Source organism: Nuphar pumila, chromosome 1 (assembly GCF_984573655.1).
Source record: "Nuphar pumila chromosome 1, dmNupPumi1.hap1.1, whole genome shotgun sequence".
Taxonomy (NCBI): Eukaryota; Viridiplantae; Streptophyta; class Magnoliopsida; order Nymphaeales; family Nymphaeaceae; genus Nuphar; species Nuphar pumila.
The window spans coordinates 14,887,813-14,909,297 of record NC_143249.1 but is presented as its reverse complement, the minus strand read 5'-3'; the positions used below and the strand labels follow the sequence as shown (position 1 = coordinate 14,909,297).

Below are 21,485 nucleotides of genomic sequence, written 5' to 3'. Positions count from 1 at the left end.
GAGGACCGTATTATTTCAAATCTTCTTAGAGTTCTTACACATATAAGAGTCATAATGGAGGTGAGTCATTTCTCTTGTAGGAGTCCTACTTAGCTCAAACTTTTTGACAAATTGACTTTTGATTTTTAATTTTTCAACTTCTAGGATGAGGTTGAGCTCATCAACAAAAAAGAGTTGAGCAGAATGTGATATCCTCCGCCACTTGGCCTTCTTACAACTCCAGGTCCAGACTCAATCCACAATCACCTGCAAAAGCCATCTCGAATGCGCTCACTATGATGTCACCATCACTAATGTCATGACTAGTTCATTAGGCATTAAACGACATAAAAATTGTCTTAAGGTATGACATATTATCAAGATTATGTGAGGCCCATTTTTTTTTCTTTTTCGAAAACTTATTTTAAATTTTCTTTTTTCGAAAGTAAGCTCAAGGGAAGACTTTTCCTTTTACAAAACTTTTTTTTAAAACACGAGTTTCAAACCAGGACCTCAATTATTTAAATATCCTGTACATCTTTGTGAAATCATCCGTTTCTTTTACGTATAATTATGATATCGGTTAGAGGCCAACATTACTATGTTCACGCGTACCATTTCGGCACCAACCTTAAGCCAAACCTAACATACCATTCTAGCACTGAGTCAAAACCCAAACCATACACAACATTTGGCATAAACCATTGCCATTCATTTTGTTAGTGCAAAGGTTTATAAAACCTATCTTTTGTACGTAACAATGTACAGTACAAAAATTAAATGATTTTATGAGAATTTTTACCATTCCTGCAAAATTTCCTGATTGATCCATGTTTGCAAAGCTGTCATTCAATAATTCTAGAATTTCTATCTCTTTATTCAAAATGATTTTGTAGGAGGGTTTTCTCGCATGTATTCGTGAAAGATGTGTGAATCTCCAATACAAATTTGGGAATTTTATGAGCTATGGATGAAATGTGGTTGAAGTTACAATGACTGCAAAAATTCTGCAACCTTAGTTCCTTGCATAAAAACTATTTTGTTTAAATGCACATAATGCCATGTTTAATGATTTGTACTTAACATGATGACATATGCCAAAAATATTATGTTTATGCTAATGATAGTCGCATAAAAAATTATGTGCATTCTAATGTTAGTGCATAAAATGACATGTGCATGCTAATGTTATGGACTGCATAGTGACATATGTATGTCAATGCACATGATGATTTAATGTATTATGATGAGATGATGTGAAGCATGCGGTTGTTATACATACATGATGTTAAATGTATTATGCAAGTGCTGGTGAAAGTTTCATAAATGAGCTTTCGGTTCAAGTGGACCAGTGGGGTGTTATAAGTGCACCCATTGTGTATGGGGCACATGATGTGCATGTGCATGAAGGTATGAAAGTATGCATGCACACACAACGTCCACAATGGGACTTGGTTATGTTGAACATTTGTGGTGTTGCAATTTACATCAATTATTAGATAAATTAATGCATGCACACATAACTTTAACTTGAGATTCTATGTATCATTTTTCGGGTTTTTGATTGAGTAATAAATAAAGTAATGAATGCACACATAACCATAAGTTCGAGATTCTATGTATCGTTTCCCTAACTTTATGATTATGTTTATCGTTTCCCTAGATTCTATGTATCGAATCCTTGCATATTGGGTAGGTTAAATAGAGACACATAAATGATAGAACTGAATAATTTATTTTTACGCATTGAAAAATATGTATATATATGTAAACTTGTCGTCGTGTATGCACATATTACTACAATGTTCTTACATAGACTGGTTGTAGTCTGACACATTTTCAAAACATTTTTTAGATAAAGGATGAGGAACTTGGAGCGATTGCAGACTTGCTGCGGGCAATGCCATGAGTTCATATATACTTTTTTTGTGTCATGTGGAGCTTTGTCTTAAACTAGTAGTATTTATTGTTTAAGACCTGTTTGATATTCAACTTATTTAGTTGATTTATTCATTTTGCTTTATGAAATGAATGCCAATTTTTAATTATCTGTAACCCGCTTGAAGTCTTTAATAATGACCAAAATTATGTTCATGTTGTCTTTAAAAAAAATGGCTAAATTTTTGGGTTAACCTGCACTGCAGGAGTCTACCCCTAACAACCACCAACTCTGGTTTTCTCTCTCGAAACTTAAAAATCTCAGAAGTTCAAGTATTCAACTCAATTGAAAATCCACCCCAACACTCTTAGGTGTGTCTCGAAATGATTCAATACAATTTTCCCAGTTTTTTCACAATATTCATTTGATCTAAATCATAAACATGTTCACAAAAACACAAGGCATATTAAAATGAATTTTCAAGACATGATAATCCTATGAATGCTATTTTTCAAAATCAACATCTTCTAAGCATGATATCTACTCACATACTGCATGCTAGCAAGCAAATCACAGAGTTATGGACCACACCTCGTAATTGCCCAACACAACGTAATCAATCCCCCTGCTAGCACCGTCCAAAAGGCACCTCAAGCTCCAAATCCACCGAACTCGCCCCCTCCAAAAATCTCCAGGATGCCAAAAAATGCTTCTCAAAACCAAACGGTCTTCTTTAACTAGCCAAAAGGAAGATGAAGGAGAGGGTATATGGTTGGGGGAAGAGGAGAGCATACAAAAGAGAGGGGGTCCAAAAATGCAAACAAGAGAGAGAGGGGATTAAGGGAGTGATTTAAAACAAAATAAACCCCATCCTAAGGGCTCATCCACATGGCTCAAAGAGAGAGAGAGAGGGTGGGGCCGCATGATAGCAGCAAAAATAGATAACTTTTCATACTACCCCTAAAAGCAAACTAAATATCAAACATGCTCCCTCCATACCAAATAAAACACAAAATAATATAAAAAAAGGTTGAACCACATATATATATCCACTATTAAAAGATAATATATAAAAAATCTATATATTTTAAGAGTAATATATATATATATATATATATATATAAATAAATATATTCTATCTATAAATAACATGGAATGTTTTTTATACGAGAAAGCTCATGTTCGGCTCGTCTCATTTAAGGGCTAGCTAATCTCAAGCTTGGCTTAGATGAATATGAATACGAGCTGGGCCATGAGCTCAATCCACTGGTCAATGAGCCAAGCCCCAACATGCCCCCATTCGATTCATTTGACCCGTTTAAGTGTCCGAACGATAGGGTGTTTTGCATGACAAAATTTCATTGGAACGAACAAGTATCACAGTCTTAAAAGTCATTTCCGTATTTTAATGGTACCCTATAAAAAAAAGTATTTTACTGGTACCCCATAGAGATGCAAATTAGGCCTGCAAATGGATAGAATATCCGATCTAAGTCTGACATATTTTTTCGGATATGGATCGTTTAAGTAAAATCTGAATATGGATTTAGATCAGATTTGGACATGTTCAATCAGATCACTTTTATATTTGGATCTGATTTGGATAAGCATTTTAAGTTGGATCTAGAGTTGATCCAAAACAAAATCTGACCATAATGCATTTTTTTACATGAAAATAAATTGTTTTGTTCTATTTTTCCCAATCCAGTATTACCACATGTGTTTTGGATTCAAATTCAATCTAACCACTTCGGATCTGGATCTAGATTCAGATCTACTATTTGCATTTCAGATTTAAATTTGGGTGACGGGATCCATCATGAATCCGACCCGTTTGCACCCCCAATGCATGGATTGGATTCGGAATACAAGCAATGTAGAATCTGACTTGAGCAATATATATACGCCTCACGCCCGCTCTGAGAATTTCAAAATCCTTCGCGCGCGCTCTTCTTTCGTTCTCCGTTTTCGCGCTCTCTTTATCATCGTGATCGTGATCAATGGCGGGTCGGGGTAAGGTCTCGGAGGGGAAGAAGACGGTGTCTCGGAGCTCGAAGGCCGGGCTGCAGTCCCCGTCGGCCCAGTCGCTCGGTTTCTCAAGACGAGCAAGTACTCGGAGAGAGTCAGAGCGGGTGCCCCCGTCTACCTCTCCGCCGTCCTCGAGTACCTTACTGTGGAGGTTTGTGTCCTCTTTCTTCACCTTTTCTCGTGTTCTTGCGTTTCTATAGAGATTTTAGGGTTTTGGTTTTCGTTTTTGAAAGATTTGTTTGTTTTTTTAAATGAATTTAGGTCAGATTCTCTCCTTTAGATAGATTTTTATTGTTTTAGATGGATTTTGATAGGATACTTCCATCTGTTGAACCCCAGAAGTCATATATTCTTCCCGATTTGAGAGATTGTGGTTTTCTTTTCTTTGATCTGATTTTTGTTTTTCAGGTTCTGGAGATGGGGGGGGGGGGGACCCAGCGAGGGACAACAAAAAGACTCGGATCTTCCCAAGACATTTCCAGATGGCGGTTCGCAACGACGAGGAGTTGAGCCGGCTATTGGGCACCGTGGCCATCGCCAACGGCGGTGTCCTTCCCAACATCCACAACGTCCTCCTCCCCAAGAAGATAGCGACATGCAAGACGTCCCTCTACGAAGATTAGTTTTATTTGGCTTTGTTGCATCGCTATTGTCGCGGCTGATGTGAGATTTTTTTTTGGCTCTTTTTCGGTCTTGCTGTTTTTCCATCTTGCACTTGTGCTCAAGATCGTTACTCGGCGTCCTGAAAGGTTCCCAGATGTTGTATAGTCTCTCAATGAATTATATGTTGAATCGATTTTCAAATCACACAGTTTCACAATCATCATCATAATATAAAACATGATACAAATAAGGAAATATAACAGTATAGACATCATGATCAACAGACGATCGAAACAATAACAGGGAGCAAACATGTCGAGTTCCACCATATACCAAAATTCAGACATATGCAAATGAACAAACATATGCATATAATAGAACATAATATAAACAACAAAAGCATGTTAATACTGTATAAATGGCTAAGGCGTACTAAAATACTCCCCTTAGAGAAAATTCGCCCCCACATACAGTGCAAACAGGGTTCGGCGTCCTTCCCCCAGGATACAATAGCCTTGACGATCTGGATCGGTACACGCCGATGGTAGATCACCCTTCGAAAACAACCTTAGGAACTACAACTGCAGACCTCACAGTTTTAGCAAAGCAAGAGAGAGAGAGAGAGAGATGATAGAGAGTATATCCGTCCCTTTGGAACCTCTCTAACCACGTTTATATAAATGTGGAAGAGATCTGTTCGAAAGGACATGACTCTTGAAGAGTTGCCCGTTTCGAATAGACATGACCCTTGCAAAGAGTTACCAGATTTGAACAAGTATGACTCTGCCTAGGGTCACCAGTTCTGAAAGGGTGTGACTCTGCCAAGGGTCACCAGTTCCAAAAGGCATGACTCTTTTTCTTTATATAATCCAAGGAAAAATACCCCACGTTTCTTCTTGGAATTTCCTCTCCCCTCCTTTCTTGTACCTAACATTCCCCCACAAATTCAAAGAATGAAACAATAGGAAACCAAGATGCAAGATGAGATAATCTGCAGCAGGACATATCATGCTTTTAGTAATGATACCTTCCAGTTTGAACCACTACCTTAGTTGACTAACTTTACCCCCACAGGAACGAAGTGAACTGAATTCTTGAACTTGAACCTTTGGTGTAGGAGTGTCCATTAGCAACAACATGATAAAGGTTCTGGTTGTAATCTTTAGGGGCGGCGCGTTAAGGCCATGCGCCCGAATCCTGTTTCATGAGTGACTTTAGGAATAACCCAATTCCTTAAACTGCGGCCACACAGTCACACTCACATAGGTGGGCTTCTTCAGAGATGCACTGCTAACATCTCGCCTAGAAGGCTTTGGACCCATTCAGAATTTTAACTCTTCCTTAACTAGCAGCTACAACACCTTTTTAGAGTAAACAGAGGAACAAACACAGATACATAGTATCACATGAATAAGGTGCTATCCAGTTCACCCTACAACTTGTTATTACCACATTGAACCTACTTTGTGGGATCTCCACTCAGATAGGTTGGGTTGCTACTGTAGATGAACTACTGATGAGTTTCAGTCTCATCCCCTCTCTGGATTTCAGGACCAATGACTTATCTAGTCCTTTCGTTAATGAATCAGATGTGTTCTCTTTGGATCCAACATAGTCCACAACAATCACTAACTGAGACACAAGTTTCCTTACAGATTTTATTCTGACTTAGATGTGTATTCTCTGCTTTTGATTATATTTTGTGCTTTTAATCTTTGCTATTGTGGCCATATTGTCATAATGCACAGATATCGCATGAATTAGTTTGCACATTAAAGGAAGTTTCTTAAGAAGTCCCTTTAACCATTCAGCTTCCAATCTTATGATATTTAAAGCACAGAGTTCAACCTCAAAAGTAGACCAAGACAAGATGGTCTGCTTCACTGATCTCCAGGCGACTGTGCCGCCACCCAAGGTAAATACATACCTTGTCACACCATAACTCCCAGAGTTCATGGCTATCCAGCTTGCATCACTATATCCCTCAAGGACTGCAGGGAATCTCTTGTAATGCAAACTCAAGGAAATAGTTCTTTTCAGGTACCTAAGTACCCTGTCCAATGCCTTCCAATGAGTGGGATTTGGACAACTTATATATCTACTTAATTTTGTCACGGAGAACAAAATATCCGGTCTCGTGCAATTTGCAAGATACATCAAACTTCCAATAATCTGGGAATACCTCAATTGAGACACAGGAACACAAGTCGTATTCTTATGAAGAGGGATAGAAGGGTCATATGGAGTTGCTACAGATCTCTCTTGATTATAGCCATATTTTTCAAGTACTTTCTCAACAAAGTGAGATTGAGAAATGACTATCCTCTCAGCTGAACGAGTCAGCTTTAAGCCTAATATCACATTTGCAACACTCATATCCTTCATATCAAACTTACTACTAAGAAACGACTTTGTCTCATTCACAATTCCCATATTGGAACCAAACAATAGAATATCATCTACATACAGGCATAAAATAATACAACCATCACTTTTAATTTTGCAATAGACACACTTATCAGATTCATTGACAACAAAGCCAAATGATAAAATAACATTATCAAACTTCTCATGCCATTGTTTAGGGGCTTGTTTTAGTCCATATAATGACTTAACAAGTCTACAAACTTTATTTTCATTACCAGGAGCCACATAACCCTCAGGTTGATCCATATAAATCTCTTCTTCAAGATCGCCATGCAAGAAAGCGGTCTTCACGTCCATTTGATGGACCGAGAGATCATAAATGGAAGCTAGTGCAATAAGCACTCTAATTGTGGTCATCCGGGTAACCGGAGAATAGGTGTCAAAGTAATTTATTTCCTCCTTTTGTTTGAACCCCTTGGCAACCAGTCTCGCATTGTACTTGTCAATGGATTCATCTGGTTTCAACTTCTTCTTAAAGATCCATTTGCACCCAATTGTGGAACTACCACGAGGGAGGTCAACCAGTTCTCAAGTGTCATTAGAGACAATGAAGTCCATTTCACTCTTGATGACGTCTTTTCAATGCCTTGCTTTAGGTGAAGCCATTGCATCTCGGAAAGTGGGAGGATCATCCTCGATAAGGTAAGTGATAAAATCACTGCCCAAATCCTTGGTAATCCTTGGTCTCTTGCTCCTTCTAGGTTCAACCACTTTCTCAGGCTTAATGAGTCTAGGATGAAAACACGATGGTTTTACCCCCACATCTGTCATTCTTTCTACATGTTCGGGAATTGAACCAGAAGTTGAAGGTATATCTAAAGAAGGAAGATTCTGAGGTACACCAACTTTCATGGAAAATACATCCTCAAAGAATGTAGCTTCTCGAAGCTCAACAATAGAGTTTACATCTATGCCAGATATCTCAGACTTAATTACTAAGAACTTGTAGGCATAATTGTTCTCTACATAACCCAAAAAGACAACATCTACGGTTTTAGGACCCAACTTCTTCCTGTTGTGCTCTGGGACAAGTACCTTTGCAAGGCACCCCCACACTTTAAGGTATTTCAAGCTAGATTTCCTATTTCTCCAGAGTTCAAAAGGGCTACTGTCCTTATGCTTCTGAGGAATTCTATTCAGAATATAGCAAGCCGTATTCAGAGCATCCCCATACATATAGGTAGGTAATTCAAAACTCCCAAGTAGAGTATTTATCATGTCAGTTAGGGTTCTATTCTTTCTTTCTGCAATCCCATTAGATTGAGGAGAATATGGAGCAATAAACTCATGAACTATGCCAACAGATTTGCAATATTCATCGAGTTTATTAGAGGTATATTCTCCCCCTCTATCAGACCTCAATCTTTTAAGTTTTCTTCCAGTTTATGTTTCTGCTTCATTCTTAAAAATAAAAAACTTATAAAAAACTTCATCTTTTGATTTAAGCAGATACACATAACAATATTTAGTGTCATCATCTATAAAAGTGATAAAGTACTTTTTATGATTTCTGCTTAACACTCCATTAAACTCACAGATATCTGTGTGTACCAGATCCAATATTTCAGAATCTCTAACAATCGTATGGAATGGTTTCCTACATTGTTTTGCTTGCACACAAATTTTACATATTTTAGTTTTATCAATGAAATGCCCAGGAATCATTTTCAAGTTCATCATGCGTTTCACAGAATTGAAATTCACATGACCTAATCTATTATGCCACAAATCAGATGATTCTATGTTATATGCAACATTAAACAATGAATCAAACGAAACATCATTTTCTAATTTATTTCTACAAACATATTCAACACGAAGTTTAAACAAACCATCATCTAAATACCCCTTGCCAATAAATGTTTCAGAATGTAAAATAACAACTTTATTATATTTAAAGTTAAATTCATAACCCTCTCTAACAAGACATGAACCACTTAGAATGTTCCTTCTAACTACAGGCACATAGTGCACTTTGTGTAAAGATAAAACTCGTCCTGAAGGAAACTTCAGATCCACGCGTCCAATCCCTAACACCTTTGCAGCCGTAGAATTGCCCATAGTCACGGATCTGCCTGCAGCAGCCTGGTATGACACAAAGACAGACTTATCAGCACAAATGTGCACATTAGCCCCAGTGTCAACCAGTCACTCAGTTGGCTCATAAACGTGATAGATTTGCGGGTTAACAGAAACATACCCAGTACTGGTCCCAACGACCTTAGTCACCATGTTGACTTGAGGCATTCCATCTGTGGTCCTATGAACTTTGGCCTTCTTGGAAGGACATTCCTTAGCCCAATGCCCAACCTGCCCACAGTTCCAACACGATTTGTTCTTTGCCTTTTTATGGATTTTGGCCTTAGGTTTAAACTGATTTTTTCATTGCAGATTTCGATTTTTGTCTCTTGCCCTTAAAAGATCCGGTCATCATGTTCACCATAGGCTGTTCAGTTGGCATCACGACCTGTTTCTGGCTCCTATGCTCTTCTTCAATGGCTATGGCTACCATAAAATCATCCAGAGAAATCATCCCTCCACGGTACTTGAGAGACATACCAAAGTCTACCCAAGACTTAGGAAATTTCTCAACGATGGTCATAACTTGAAACTTCTCAAGAAGTTTCATCTCAGCCTCAACCAAACTATAAAGCAACAACAGAAACTCGTGTGCCTGCTCAGTGACCGACTTGCCCTCTACCATCTGATATTTCAGAAACTTGGCAACAGAGTACTTTTCAAGACCTTGGTCTTCGGTATTGTACTTCTTGTCAAGTTGATTCCATAGGCCCTTAGCAGTGGTAGACGAGGAATAGTACACATTGAACAACGTGTTGGACAGAGCCAACAATATGCAGCCATGACATATAATGTCCTTTTCTTTTCATTCTACTGCCGCAACAACCGCAGCAGGGTCAGGGTCAGAATCAGAAATCGAAGGGCAGTCGATTTCAAGAACAAATAACAGGCCTATCGTAGTGAACCAGATTTTCATGCGTTGCTGCCAACACTTGAAATTTTGACAGACAAACTTTTCTGGCATCCCGGACATGTCCACTTTTGGTACAAAAGCAGAAGAGGTCGACATGCTTAGAATCTTCTCTAAGACTGTTGGATCGACTTTCAGATCACACAGTTTCACAATCATCATCATGATATAAAATATGATACAAATAAGGAAATATAACAGTATAGACATCATGATCAACAGATGATCGAAACAATAATAGGGAGCAAACATGTCGGGTTCCACCATATACCAAAATCCAGACATATGCAAATGAACAAACATATCATAGAACATAATATAAACAACAAAAGCATGTTAATACTGTATAAACGGCTAAGGCGTACTAAAGTACTCCCCTTAGAGAAGATTCGCCCCCACATACAGTGCAAACAGAGTCCGGCGTCCTTCCCCCAGGATACAATAGCCTTGGCGATCTGGATCGGTGCACGCCGATGGTAGATCACCCTTCGAAAACAACATCAGGAACTACAACTGCAGACCTCACAGTTTTAGCAAAGCAAGAGAGAGAGAGAGATGATAGAGAGTACATCCGTCCCTTTGGAACCTCTTTAACCACGTTTATATAGACGTGGAAAAGATCTGTTCGAAAGGACATGACTCTTGAAGAGTTGCCCATTTTGAATAGACATGACCCTTGCAAAGAGTTACCAGATTTGAACAAGTGTGACTCTGTCAAGGGTCACCAGTTCTGAACGGGTGTAACTCTGCCAAGGGTCACCAGTTCCAAAAGGCACGACTCTTTTTCTTTATATAATCCAAGGAAAAACACCCCACGTTTCTTCTTGGAATTTTCTCTCCCCTCCCTTCTTGCACCTAACATTACATGCCCTTGTGAATCTCTCTCTACATTGATCTTCTTTTGTTTTAACGGTTGTGGGTAGAAAGAGTTAAATGGTTTGCCGTGAATGGTTTTTTTAATCATGATGTGAGAACGCAGTTGACTCAGTATGAGAAGTAGGCAATTGGTGATGAATCTGGTAGGATCATGGAGGATAAAGCATTCGTAGGAAAATTTCAATGTGATAGTTGAATTTCCAAACGAAAATAGCATGCTGGAACACTATTAACTAAATCTGAAATTTAACCGAAAATATACTGAAATGGACAAATGTTGGAATCTGGGTTCAACAAGATCCAAGCCTAGTCCAAGCGGCATAGAAGCTAGGCCAGGTCTTTTGGGTCGAATTGGGAGAGCGGGTATCAAAGCAAGAGTTTGTTAGGTTTAGGCATTACAAAAAATGAGCAAAACCTGGCCAAACATATCACTCGGATCTGCTGTGGCATTGTGTCCTAAAGTGCCCGAATCTTTAGACATTGTTTGGATATGAAAGTGTAGGCCTTATAACCAAAAAGTGGGCGCGTAAATAAACCTATCTGAATCAAGTTTTAGGTTGTTCAGATTGGTTTGTACTTTCAGAAAGAACAGGACTTTCAAATTCCTTTAAAGTTTCTTAAAAAATCTGATAACATTTCCTTGTTTAGGACATATCTATGATCTAGCACATCAATAAACAATTTTACGTGAGTACGTGACAACGTCAAAAAGGATAAAATAAAGAAACTGCCCACATATCTAATAATCAGGCACAGATTTAAAACCCTCCCAGACTTCATTCGGGGCAGCAATGAGGACTAATTCAGGGTTTTAGGGTGCATTTGGTGGATTAGCATTTGGTCAAGTCGCTATTACATGCAAATGAGATAAATTTCATCCTATTCATTTATTTGTTTGTTTATCTTGAAACAAACCTTGTAGATGTGATCTGCATCATTTGGTTAGTGGAAATTGGCTTTTAGATTGTCTGACTACTGCATTTAGATGTGATTTTGAGCCTTGGAAAATCAATGGCCTTGATCCAGAAAATCATGTTTTTCATACAAAAAAGCACAACCCAAAAGCCGGTTCCTAGCATTTGGATCAGGCTGTATCCATCTATAAAGTTTGATTGGGTCACACCTGTGTCTATAATTTCTAGCTCATTTGGACGGTCAGGCTTACATGACTAAATATTGGTTCGAGTTTGATAGCTTGCAAAGAAAGCCCACAGAGACAAGCAGCATAACTTCTTTGCTTTTTATGTGGGTTCAATCAAACGTGGGAGAAGAATTTCCCCACCTGTTTTCTGAGGAGAAAAAGTGGGCAACCTCAGTCTGATTTTTTGTTTGACAGGCAGGCTGGGGTTTGGCAGACCCCTACCGGTTTATTGAAGGAAACTTACATATACAAAAAACCATTCATATATCAATTTAAATCTCCATAATAGGTTGCCAGTCTCGGGATTGGCCTTACCAAGATTTACTCAATCCCATTTTCGCCAAAAAATGTGAATGTCTCTGCTCTATACAAATGAGTTCTGTCAAAAACTATACAAATGTCCTTCAAATCACTTTGGCATATTCAAATTCGGTCTGATTTTTTCTACCAAAATAATCTCTGCAGAGATTTTCTGCACGGCGTATTCAAATGCATCTTTAGGTGCCAAACACCTTGGTGGAAACATCTTAGAAGCTTGAAAGAGAAATACTTGACCACGCACCATGTACATTAGGAAAATACAATCCAGCAAATATCCTGACTAGTTCAAAAGCAGACGCTGGCTTACATCTATCACACAAACAGAACTCGATTGCACCAACATAACAGTTCAAAACTTAAAACCAGTTCAAGGCACAGTTATATTGATATGACCACAACAAGGTGGATTCCAACATCTCAGAACGCTTTGTCAATTACTACAAGATATTTCTTTAAACAAAGATATTGAGAACAAAAACCTGACTATAATATAGCTAAGGATTAACATTCATCCTTTTTTTCCATAACATAGCTGGGGAATTAAGGCCCCCGCCTTTTACAACTAGGAGCACTAACTAAACCACTCAGGCAGTCTGCACCATTCATGCTTATAACTAGGAGCACTAATTAAACCAATCGGGCAGTCTGTAACATTCGTCCTTATTAGCATGCACACATAATATTGCCACAAAAGTATGATATCTAATGAAAAGACGTACACCATATGGAAGTCACTAAGGCTCTGTATGGAACTCGCATTGACATGAAAACACCATTTTCATGTATTGCCCAAATATGGTTTTGCCAAAATGTGTTGAGTATTGAGTTGCCACAAACATGAAATGTGGTGTTAAGGCTCCCAACTCCATTGCGAATGCAGTGTTTTGGCAACACCACTGCTCCCAAACAGCAGACAGCATGTGAGCACTGAAGGAAACTGCAAGGTACTTCCAATTCAAGCCCCCCAAAACAAAGCACAAATTGAAAGAGTTATAACAATTGCGGTTAAACAGATGAACAAACCATATCCAATTGATTGATGTCATTTGGGAGCCAGTCAAGGACCTTTCGAATTCCCGTAGGCCTCATGCATTTGGTGTCTTGTATTTGGAAGAGAGGAGATCACGGGGGAGATGGAGGGGATTCGGAAGGTAAATGGCTTCTCATTTTAGTATTTCACCTATATCCTTTCAAGGATGGAATGTTCAAATCCATCTCATCACCCTCTGTCGTCACAGTTCTAAGCACCCTCCCCATATACATCCCAACACCAGCTCCCAAACAGAGACTAAATGAAAACGGTCCAACCATATCTTTGAGATGAAATTAATAGACTACAAATAATTCAAAAATCAAAATTATCATAAAACAAAATTCATGGCCGACATCAAACAAAAGTTGCAGCAATTGAAACATGTCAACATATTAAATAAAACACAAAGCCACCCACTTTGCCAAAAGAAGCCAAAAAATGATTGTCCTTCCAAAATCCTCATTTTCAATAAAAAGAAGCTCCCCCATCATTCAGAAACTACATGAACAAGTTAGGCCTTGAGGCCTTGAAAGTGGTTTTCAACTTCCTAGTAGGAGGTCTAACCTTCTTATAGACCAAAGGAAACTTGATTTTGGAGTCATGAAATTGCTTGGTGCTCTCCCTCTTGCAAAGCTTAGCAGGTACAGTAGCAGTTTTGATTATCTGAATGCATGGAAACCTTACTCGGTGTCGTGAAGCCATCTCATCATACATTTGCTCCACAGCACCATTAAGAGTGGTATCTCGATATTCCTTGTACATGTTGTGATAACCAGTCCTGCTCTGGTATCGCAGCCAAATCCCATAGTTCTTAATTGTGGTAGGCCTTTTCTCAAAGATCTGCAGTCCAAAACAAGTTCTTTTTGTTGTAAGTCAAAACAAACACCAAAAACATCAGGAAAAGGTTTGTCTACACACAAGCAACAAAAGTCCAATTCCTAATATTACAAAAGAACAATTGAAAAAGAAAAAAAAAGGGCTTTGGGCTTTGTGAGCATAGTCCGAACATCCAGCACAAAGCAAGAAACTCCAATTCTTCTCATGGTTTGCAATCAATGAAATGCTAAAGAATAGCAAAAGTAAAATATACACATGAATGATTCACTCAAGGTTGTAAGTATCGTATTGTTACCCCTATAGGTCGGGCCCAAATTAAGACTGTATTGTATCGTAAAATATCGCAAACTTTTAATAAAAAAATTTCTAAAACATCAAGAAAAATAAAAAATAGCACAAATTTTTTTAAAAAAATCATCACATGAAACAATGATGAATTGCACAAAATACAATCATAAAATCACATATGAAGCACTTATGTCTCTATGAGCTGCATAAGACATCATCAAACATCAACTATCTCACAATAACAATGCAAAATATTAAATATCTTGCAATTAAGAACATGACATAAGACTCATACTTTCATATTACATAAACAAAAGTATTATGACAATAGTTGCACTCGATTTTCAATAGCTTTCCACTCACTACTTGAGTGCCTCATTGCCATGACAGATCATCTTATGCCAATTTTTGTTGGAGTGTGGAGCCTCATTTTTACCTTGATATAAATATTTAATTTTTGCGGATCCAACTTCGCGGTAAGTTTGTGGTGGGCAGCGCTCCCTGAGACATTTTTTTTGGACAGTAGGCTTTGTGATTTTACTCATAATAATGATTTTTTACCTTAACCTATTTTCTTGAGTGAAAAAAATGGTGGAAATGCACTTTTTTTTATCTTAACCCACTTCTTTGAGTGAAAAACGGTAAAAATGCACTTCTAATGACCTCTAGACAAATGAAACGGTGGTCTCTCAAAAGGTATTTAAAATCCAAAATAAAAAAGTAACTTTCGGCTTTTTTAAAGTATGCCGAAGGTGTATCATATGATATGACACGATACAAGGGTATATCATATGATACACCCGATACGAGTCACAAAACCCAAAAGTAACAATATGCATCGTACCATATCGTGTGATACAATACTATACTAACAACACTGAAAACCAAAACAAAAACACTAAAAACCAAACTAGATGCAATGCCTTCAAAATATTACATTATCCATGATAATTGTAAGAATCAGCTCCATAAACAATTTAAAACCCATAACAACTAAGATGATCCAAATCCAAAGTCAGTGTGCAGAAATATAACTATCACAATCATTAAAAATTGCAATCCAACACTAGCTGAAAACACAACTAATCGGCAAGAGAGGTTTGGAAACCTAAGGCACCAATAAACAACAAATATATTCCAAATCCATAGAGATAAAAAAACTCCAATCGATTAAAATGACTTGTTACACTTGAAAAGAAAAAAAAAACTCACTAGTTAAACAGAACTATATCTTTCAATTGTGTGTTCATCATATACAATAACTATACATGCACAAAAATGCATTTTGAATAGCAAAAAGTTTGATAACTGAGAATTAGAAAAAAGAAAAAACGCATACCTCATTAATTGCAAGTATTTGTCCATTACTCTTCTTCACTTTCTTCAGCTTCCTCAAGAAGTACCTAATCAAAATGCATTGTTCCCAAACAAATTAAAGAAACAAATAAAAATAAAAAAACAGAAAAAAATATGACTAACGAGACTAAGGGAATATTCTTCTTAACTTTCCTCAGATTCATTGAACGAAAGAAAATTCATTATCATCCAGCTAAGGGAAAAGGGAACGTCCAAAGAAGAGATGGGTAAAACGCTCATTCACAAATAAAGGGTGCATCAGGTGGATTTGAACAGTTCAGATTGAGATTCGTAGAAAAAAAGAACCTGAACTTGGATTTGTATTAGAGGTATTGGGGTTCTCCTTTCCATACCCAATTCACATCTATTATGGTCAGATACTGAAACCCAAACTTGGGAATTCTTACTTTTACTAAAAGCAAATTCAAGATTACTAAAACCTATGGAATCCAAGGTCCAGCTAATCCAAACAGCCTTTTCAGTAAGCACGGTTAAAATTCCATCCATGGAATAAAAAAACGAAGCTAATCGAAGCACCATCACTGCTATTATGTGCATAAGCTGGTGCCCAGACACCACATTCACTACATAACACCACCACGATTAGGAGATTTGCTCAACTCCGACCATTTCAGGGATTGTGAAATCATGCATAACAAATCCAACTCCTGACCACCATTTACCAATAAACATCTAGTGATTTAGGGACTACCCATATCAGTAAAAGAACCCCCCAGATATTAGAGGGCTAGCAAAAGCAAGGCTCTCTATGAAAGATCGTAGCCAACAAAGAAATAGGATGATGATGAGAGAGAGAGAGATTAGGGTTTCTGTACCAAAACTTGGATTTGGCTCGGACTTCGTTGGTGGCCCACAGCTTCATCCTGTAGATCTTGGGGTGCTCATCCGTCGGAGTGGGTAGCCCACGCCCTACCACCTGGTATTGATGGAACTGAAATACCCCCATCAATAACAACAAAAGCCATATGATCAGATCCCTTTTTCAGTTTTGCCATCTCTAAGAAAGGAAGAAACAAATCATGAAGAAGAATCCAACAAGAGAGAGAGAAGAAATCCTAACCCTAAATTTCACCATCTCGGCGACCACTGGGGAGGCTGGGGTATACTCCTCCCGCCGATCTCTGCTGCTGCTTCCCTTCTCCGCCTTCAGTCTTCCGCTTTGAATATGATGTGGGGGAAGGGGTTATGTTAAGGGTTACACGAACTGGATCTTGTTTGGACCGGGTCTTGCTTCAATACAGATTTGATCCGTTTAACGAAAAGTTTGGAAGACACCGGTTTAAACCCAGGCCTAGAGATTGGGTAACCATATGCATGTTACAAAGATTCATGGACAGGAGGACACGTGACTCGAATTTGACTTGCAAAACATGTCTGCTTTGTGATTGCTTGATTGCTTGTTCAAGATTCGATGGAAGAACGATCTTTCAGGTGGGCTTAGTAAGGGCTTGGGTGTCGCTGATTCCACTCGGAGATTACCTGCTTCGTCAGAAAACTTCGTTATGGACAAAAAACAGAACACATGTTCTATCTATTTTGTGACAAAGGTACTATGTTCAACATTTGTTTTGATTCGACAAGAAGTTATGTTCCTTGTGTCTGGCGTTTGATTCTTATGTTGTGCGGACAACTTAGATGCACATTAATGAGTAGGATAACTTCGTTTTTTATCGTACAACATGATCTGCCTCACATAAAAATATTTTTACACGTTTATTATGGACTTTAGCTTCAGATTTGGATCTTAGATTTAATCTAAATACCAAAAAAATTTTAAAAATTTGAGTAGTTTGAGAAAAATAAGAATTGATATTTTAATGATATATACATGTTTTAACCTATGTCAGGATCTAATTATAAAAGTTCATAAAAACTATGGATCTCAAACTGGATCCAAGTACCAAAAAATGTTTAAATTTTAAAAAAAAATAAAAAATAAGAATTCATATTTTTATATACAAATAAAAAACTATAAATAAATCATTATAAAACCTATATTTTTTTAGAATTATAAATAAATAAAGTGAACAACTTTATCCTCGAGTGAGAAATGTGTTTCTGGCTTTCAAATTTTATTTATTGATATATTACATGTTCATTTACTTATTTCTAGCCAATAAGGGCATAATTGGTATTTTTATAATTATTTCAAGCAATTAACTATAAAAATATTTGATTCATACTTATATATATATATATATATATATATATATATATATATATATATATATATATATATAATGGTGTGCATGACTTATCAAAATGATTTCACAGAGTTTTAAAGTTAACTAGATGTATTTAGATATAATATCTTTTTTTATCATAGGGGCATTCTGGTCATATATTATTTAAATGGCTATTTTATTTTAATATAATACTTAATAAAATATTATCAAAATACATATTTAAGAGGGGTTTTATAAGTTCTAAACACATTTCAAAGATTTAAAATATAAATTAAATTTTTAAGGTGAACTTGTTTTCCAAGTGGGTTCGGACCCAATGGGTTGACCAAATTTAATAGTTATAAATGTTTTACTTAGTTTTAAAATATTTAATTTAAGTCTTTGCAGCGTTTCTAAACTAGATTTAGTTTTTTTATTTAATGTGGTCTTTTTTTAGTTTTATTTTTAGTTTTTATTTAATTTGATTTGGGTAGTAACCAAACCCGAATCAGACCCATTTTCCTTGGACACAAGACCCAAGAGAAAGTTGAATAGGGTGGGACCCACTAGGGCACCCAACCCCCTATTCTCTCCCATCTCTTTCTTCACTCAGCCCAAACCCCCTCACCCTATCATTTGCCCCAAACCGAGTGGCCTTCTTCTTCTACCTCTTCTTTTCTTCATTTTGGAGATTTGCACTCAGCCGACTCCTTGGGATTCATGCCACTTACAACAACACCCATCATTCTTAGGGATTCACACCCTCCCCTTTGGTGAGTTCTTCTCCTACTCCATCTTTTTCTCCTTTCATCCTCTTCAGTCTCCTCGATTTTAAGAGAAATCGATCTCTCTCTCTTTTCTCATTTCGTTTTTGGGAACGGTGCACAACACCACTTTGGGATTCACGTAAGATGTGATGGGTTTTTTGCTACTCACAACCCTCTATTGACGCAAATAGTTAAGTTTTCATCTCCTTCATCATCTCTTTCATTTGTTCCTATATATTCTTTTGAGGCTTCTCTCCTAGGCGATCTTCCTAATTATGGTTTTCTTGGGATTTGTGCCTTATTTCCAGCCTTAAGAATAATGTCCCAACAAATTGGCGTCATCTCCTTCAACAACATAGGCGTGGATTTCATTTTCTCCACTTTCCTCTTCGATTTTCACCTCTTTTGAATCAATTTTCCCAAGAAAATCGATCCTATAATGAGAATCATGCCTCGAGAAATGCACAACAACACTTGCCACACCTGGATTTGCCTGCAGACTATGGAGAACGTCTAGCTACAGTCGATCAACCTGTTGGTTGCCATCGTTGAAGTTGTTCGGGTCAAATTTGAGAAAATCTACTCGATTCTTGTTTTATGTTGTTTTAGGTGCAGATCTACTTTTTGATACCTCAATTTGCGTGAAACCTTGTAACACTCTCTGTCAGTGGGAGAGTGCTCCAGTAGAGCCCTGTTTGCTGTTTTCTCCTTGGTATTGCACGCTCATGCCAAGTATTCGATGAATTGCCAAAGAGGTAATTTGTTGCGAAGATTGCGAAATCTCTTGAAATTTTGGGTTTCGTCATATCTACGCAGGTAGGAACCTAGAACCAATCTTTTAGAATGCTTATCTAGGTTGTTTTGACATAATCTTATGTGTTTTAGCATTAAGTTAGTATACGCTTGTAGCGTAGTATCATCTTAGCGAATTAGGTTTTTGATATGCCTAATTAGATGATTGTGATATAATCTAGTTAATTAGTGTAATAAGCATGTAATTAGAATTGTTAAATTAGCTTATGTAATTCTATTCTATATGTTTAAAATTTTGAAAATTCAGTTTAAGCCTTAGGAATAGTGTCACACGCTAAGTGTTTGGTAAAATGCTTAAAAGAGAAATTTTTAAAACTAGAAGTGGTTTTAAACAGGTTTTCAAACTAGCTTTTAAATATGAATTGCGTATATTTAAAACTCAGTTTTGAAGTGGTTTTATATACATTTATGTCATGGTTATGATTATGTATTCAATGCTTCATAAAAAAATGCATGTGAGCAAGCGCGAATGTGCCTAGTTAACTATGTTAACACACACATCGCAAATGCAGTTTTGTGCACATGCTCATGCATTATTTTTGTTCGCAAATTGAAAGTGCATAACAACACGAATTAATTCACTTAAGAATTGTATAAATACTTAAATGAGTGTACCATGCAAATATATGAATTGTCATGCATGTATTGAAATTAATATGATACTTAATGCTAAGTATCTCAAGTGGCTAAAAGCCAAAGCATACTAAAAATGCAATGGTTTATGAAAATCGGGAAATTATTTGTGGTAAGTGAAAATGATGCAAAACATCATGCAATATATTGATTGAAGTTGGAGATCATGTTGAACATGATTTGAATGTATGGTAATAGAAGTACTCTTCTTATTGTAGTTCAGGAGATCATGCTTAACATGATTTTTAGATAGCAAAATATGAAATGCTTTTTGTAGGTACATGTTTGCTCATGCATGTTTGAAATGAATGTATGCATAAATAATATGAATGCATGACTGAATTGAATGCTTATGCAATTTGATTGTATGTTAAGCATGATATATACAATGAATGAATTATGCATATGAGTATGAATGAATTATGACATGAATCATGCATGAAAGCATAAATTAAAATGTGTCATGTATCATGCATAAAGCACATGCGAATGAATCATGTTATAAGTGAATTATGCATAAAAGCATATAAGGTTTATGTCATGTATCATGCATGCAGGCATATGTATAAAGATGACATATAACATGCATGAAAGAAGGTATGAGTGAGTCATGCATATCAACATAAACTTTTGAATCATGCATAACGGTATGCGAAGGTTATCCTATGAGATAATGGTAGTAGAACATGACTTATGACTTTTAAATAAAGATAACACAGGTCTTTATTGAGGCGCCAATGAAACCGAACTCTCAGAGATGGCTGGATCCGTTCTGATCTTATAACATAGCCGAGTCTATCTTGATCTCTTGTCTTCCTTGAAGAGAAAAATATGGTATAAGCCTCATGAAATATAGAGTTTTTTAAAGGTGCCTAAGGCGCCTCTTGTTTTCGTCCTAGAGAGGTTAGGAGATAGGTATACCAATGAGTCTTAGGTGATAGTACCACAACTCTGCAGAGTTAGGGATGCATGCTCGTTTGAAAGCCCAATGATTTTGGTTTGACGTAGGCCAATACCTAGACCATGGGTCCTTCTCTTAATCGCTGCATTGTAGAGTTGAATCGCACGGAAAAACCTAGTTAAGTCCTCGGGATAATTAAAATATACAAAATAATAAACACTTTGTTGGTTGTTTCTGGGTGGCTATACCCCTTTTTTTACCAATGAGTTTAAAGAAATCAAGAGAAAAGCTGCATTAGATATGTAGAATTACTTTTACATGTGCATAAACATATATATGTAGACATGTATAATTTCTAATGTTTACCTATGTCATTGCATATGAGCATACATATTAATGAAAAAGACATGTATTAGGTTAAGTGATTG

General features: G+C 37.0%; 1 protein-coding gene and 1 pseudogene across 1 annotated transcript; one reads left to right on the top strand and one right to left on the bottom strand.

Moving 5' to 3' along the window:
* Positions 1-3,858: 3,858 nt before the first annotated feature.
* LOC149848079 (putative histone H2A.3 pseudogene) lies at positions 3,859-4,509 on the top strand (annotated as a pseudogene).
* A 9,111-nt stretch (positions 4,510-13,620) lies between these two features.
* Positions 13,621-16,724, bottom strand: LOC149848078 (large ribosomal subunit protein eL20). Its single transcript, XM_090018203.1, has 3 exons — positions 16,594-16,724; positions 15,741-15,804; positions 13,621-14,116 (listed from the first exon to the last, which is right to left on the bottom strand). Exons 1-3 carry the CDS (start codon positions 16,722-16,724, stop codon positions 13,775-13,777), a joined length of 537 nt encoding a protein of 178 aa, XP_089874329.1. The 3' UTR covers positions 13,621-13,774.
* Positions 16,725-21,485: the final 4,761 nt, after the last annotated feature.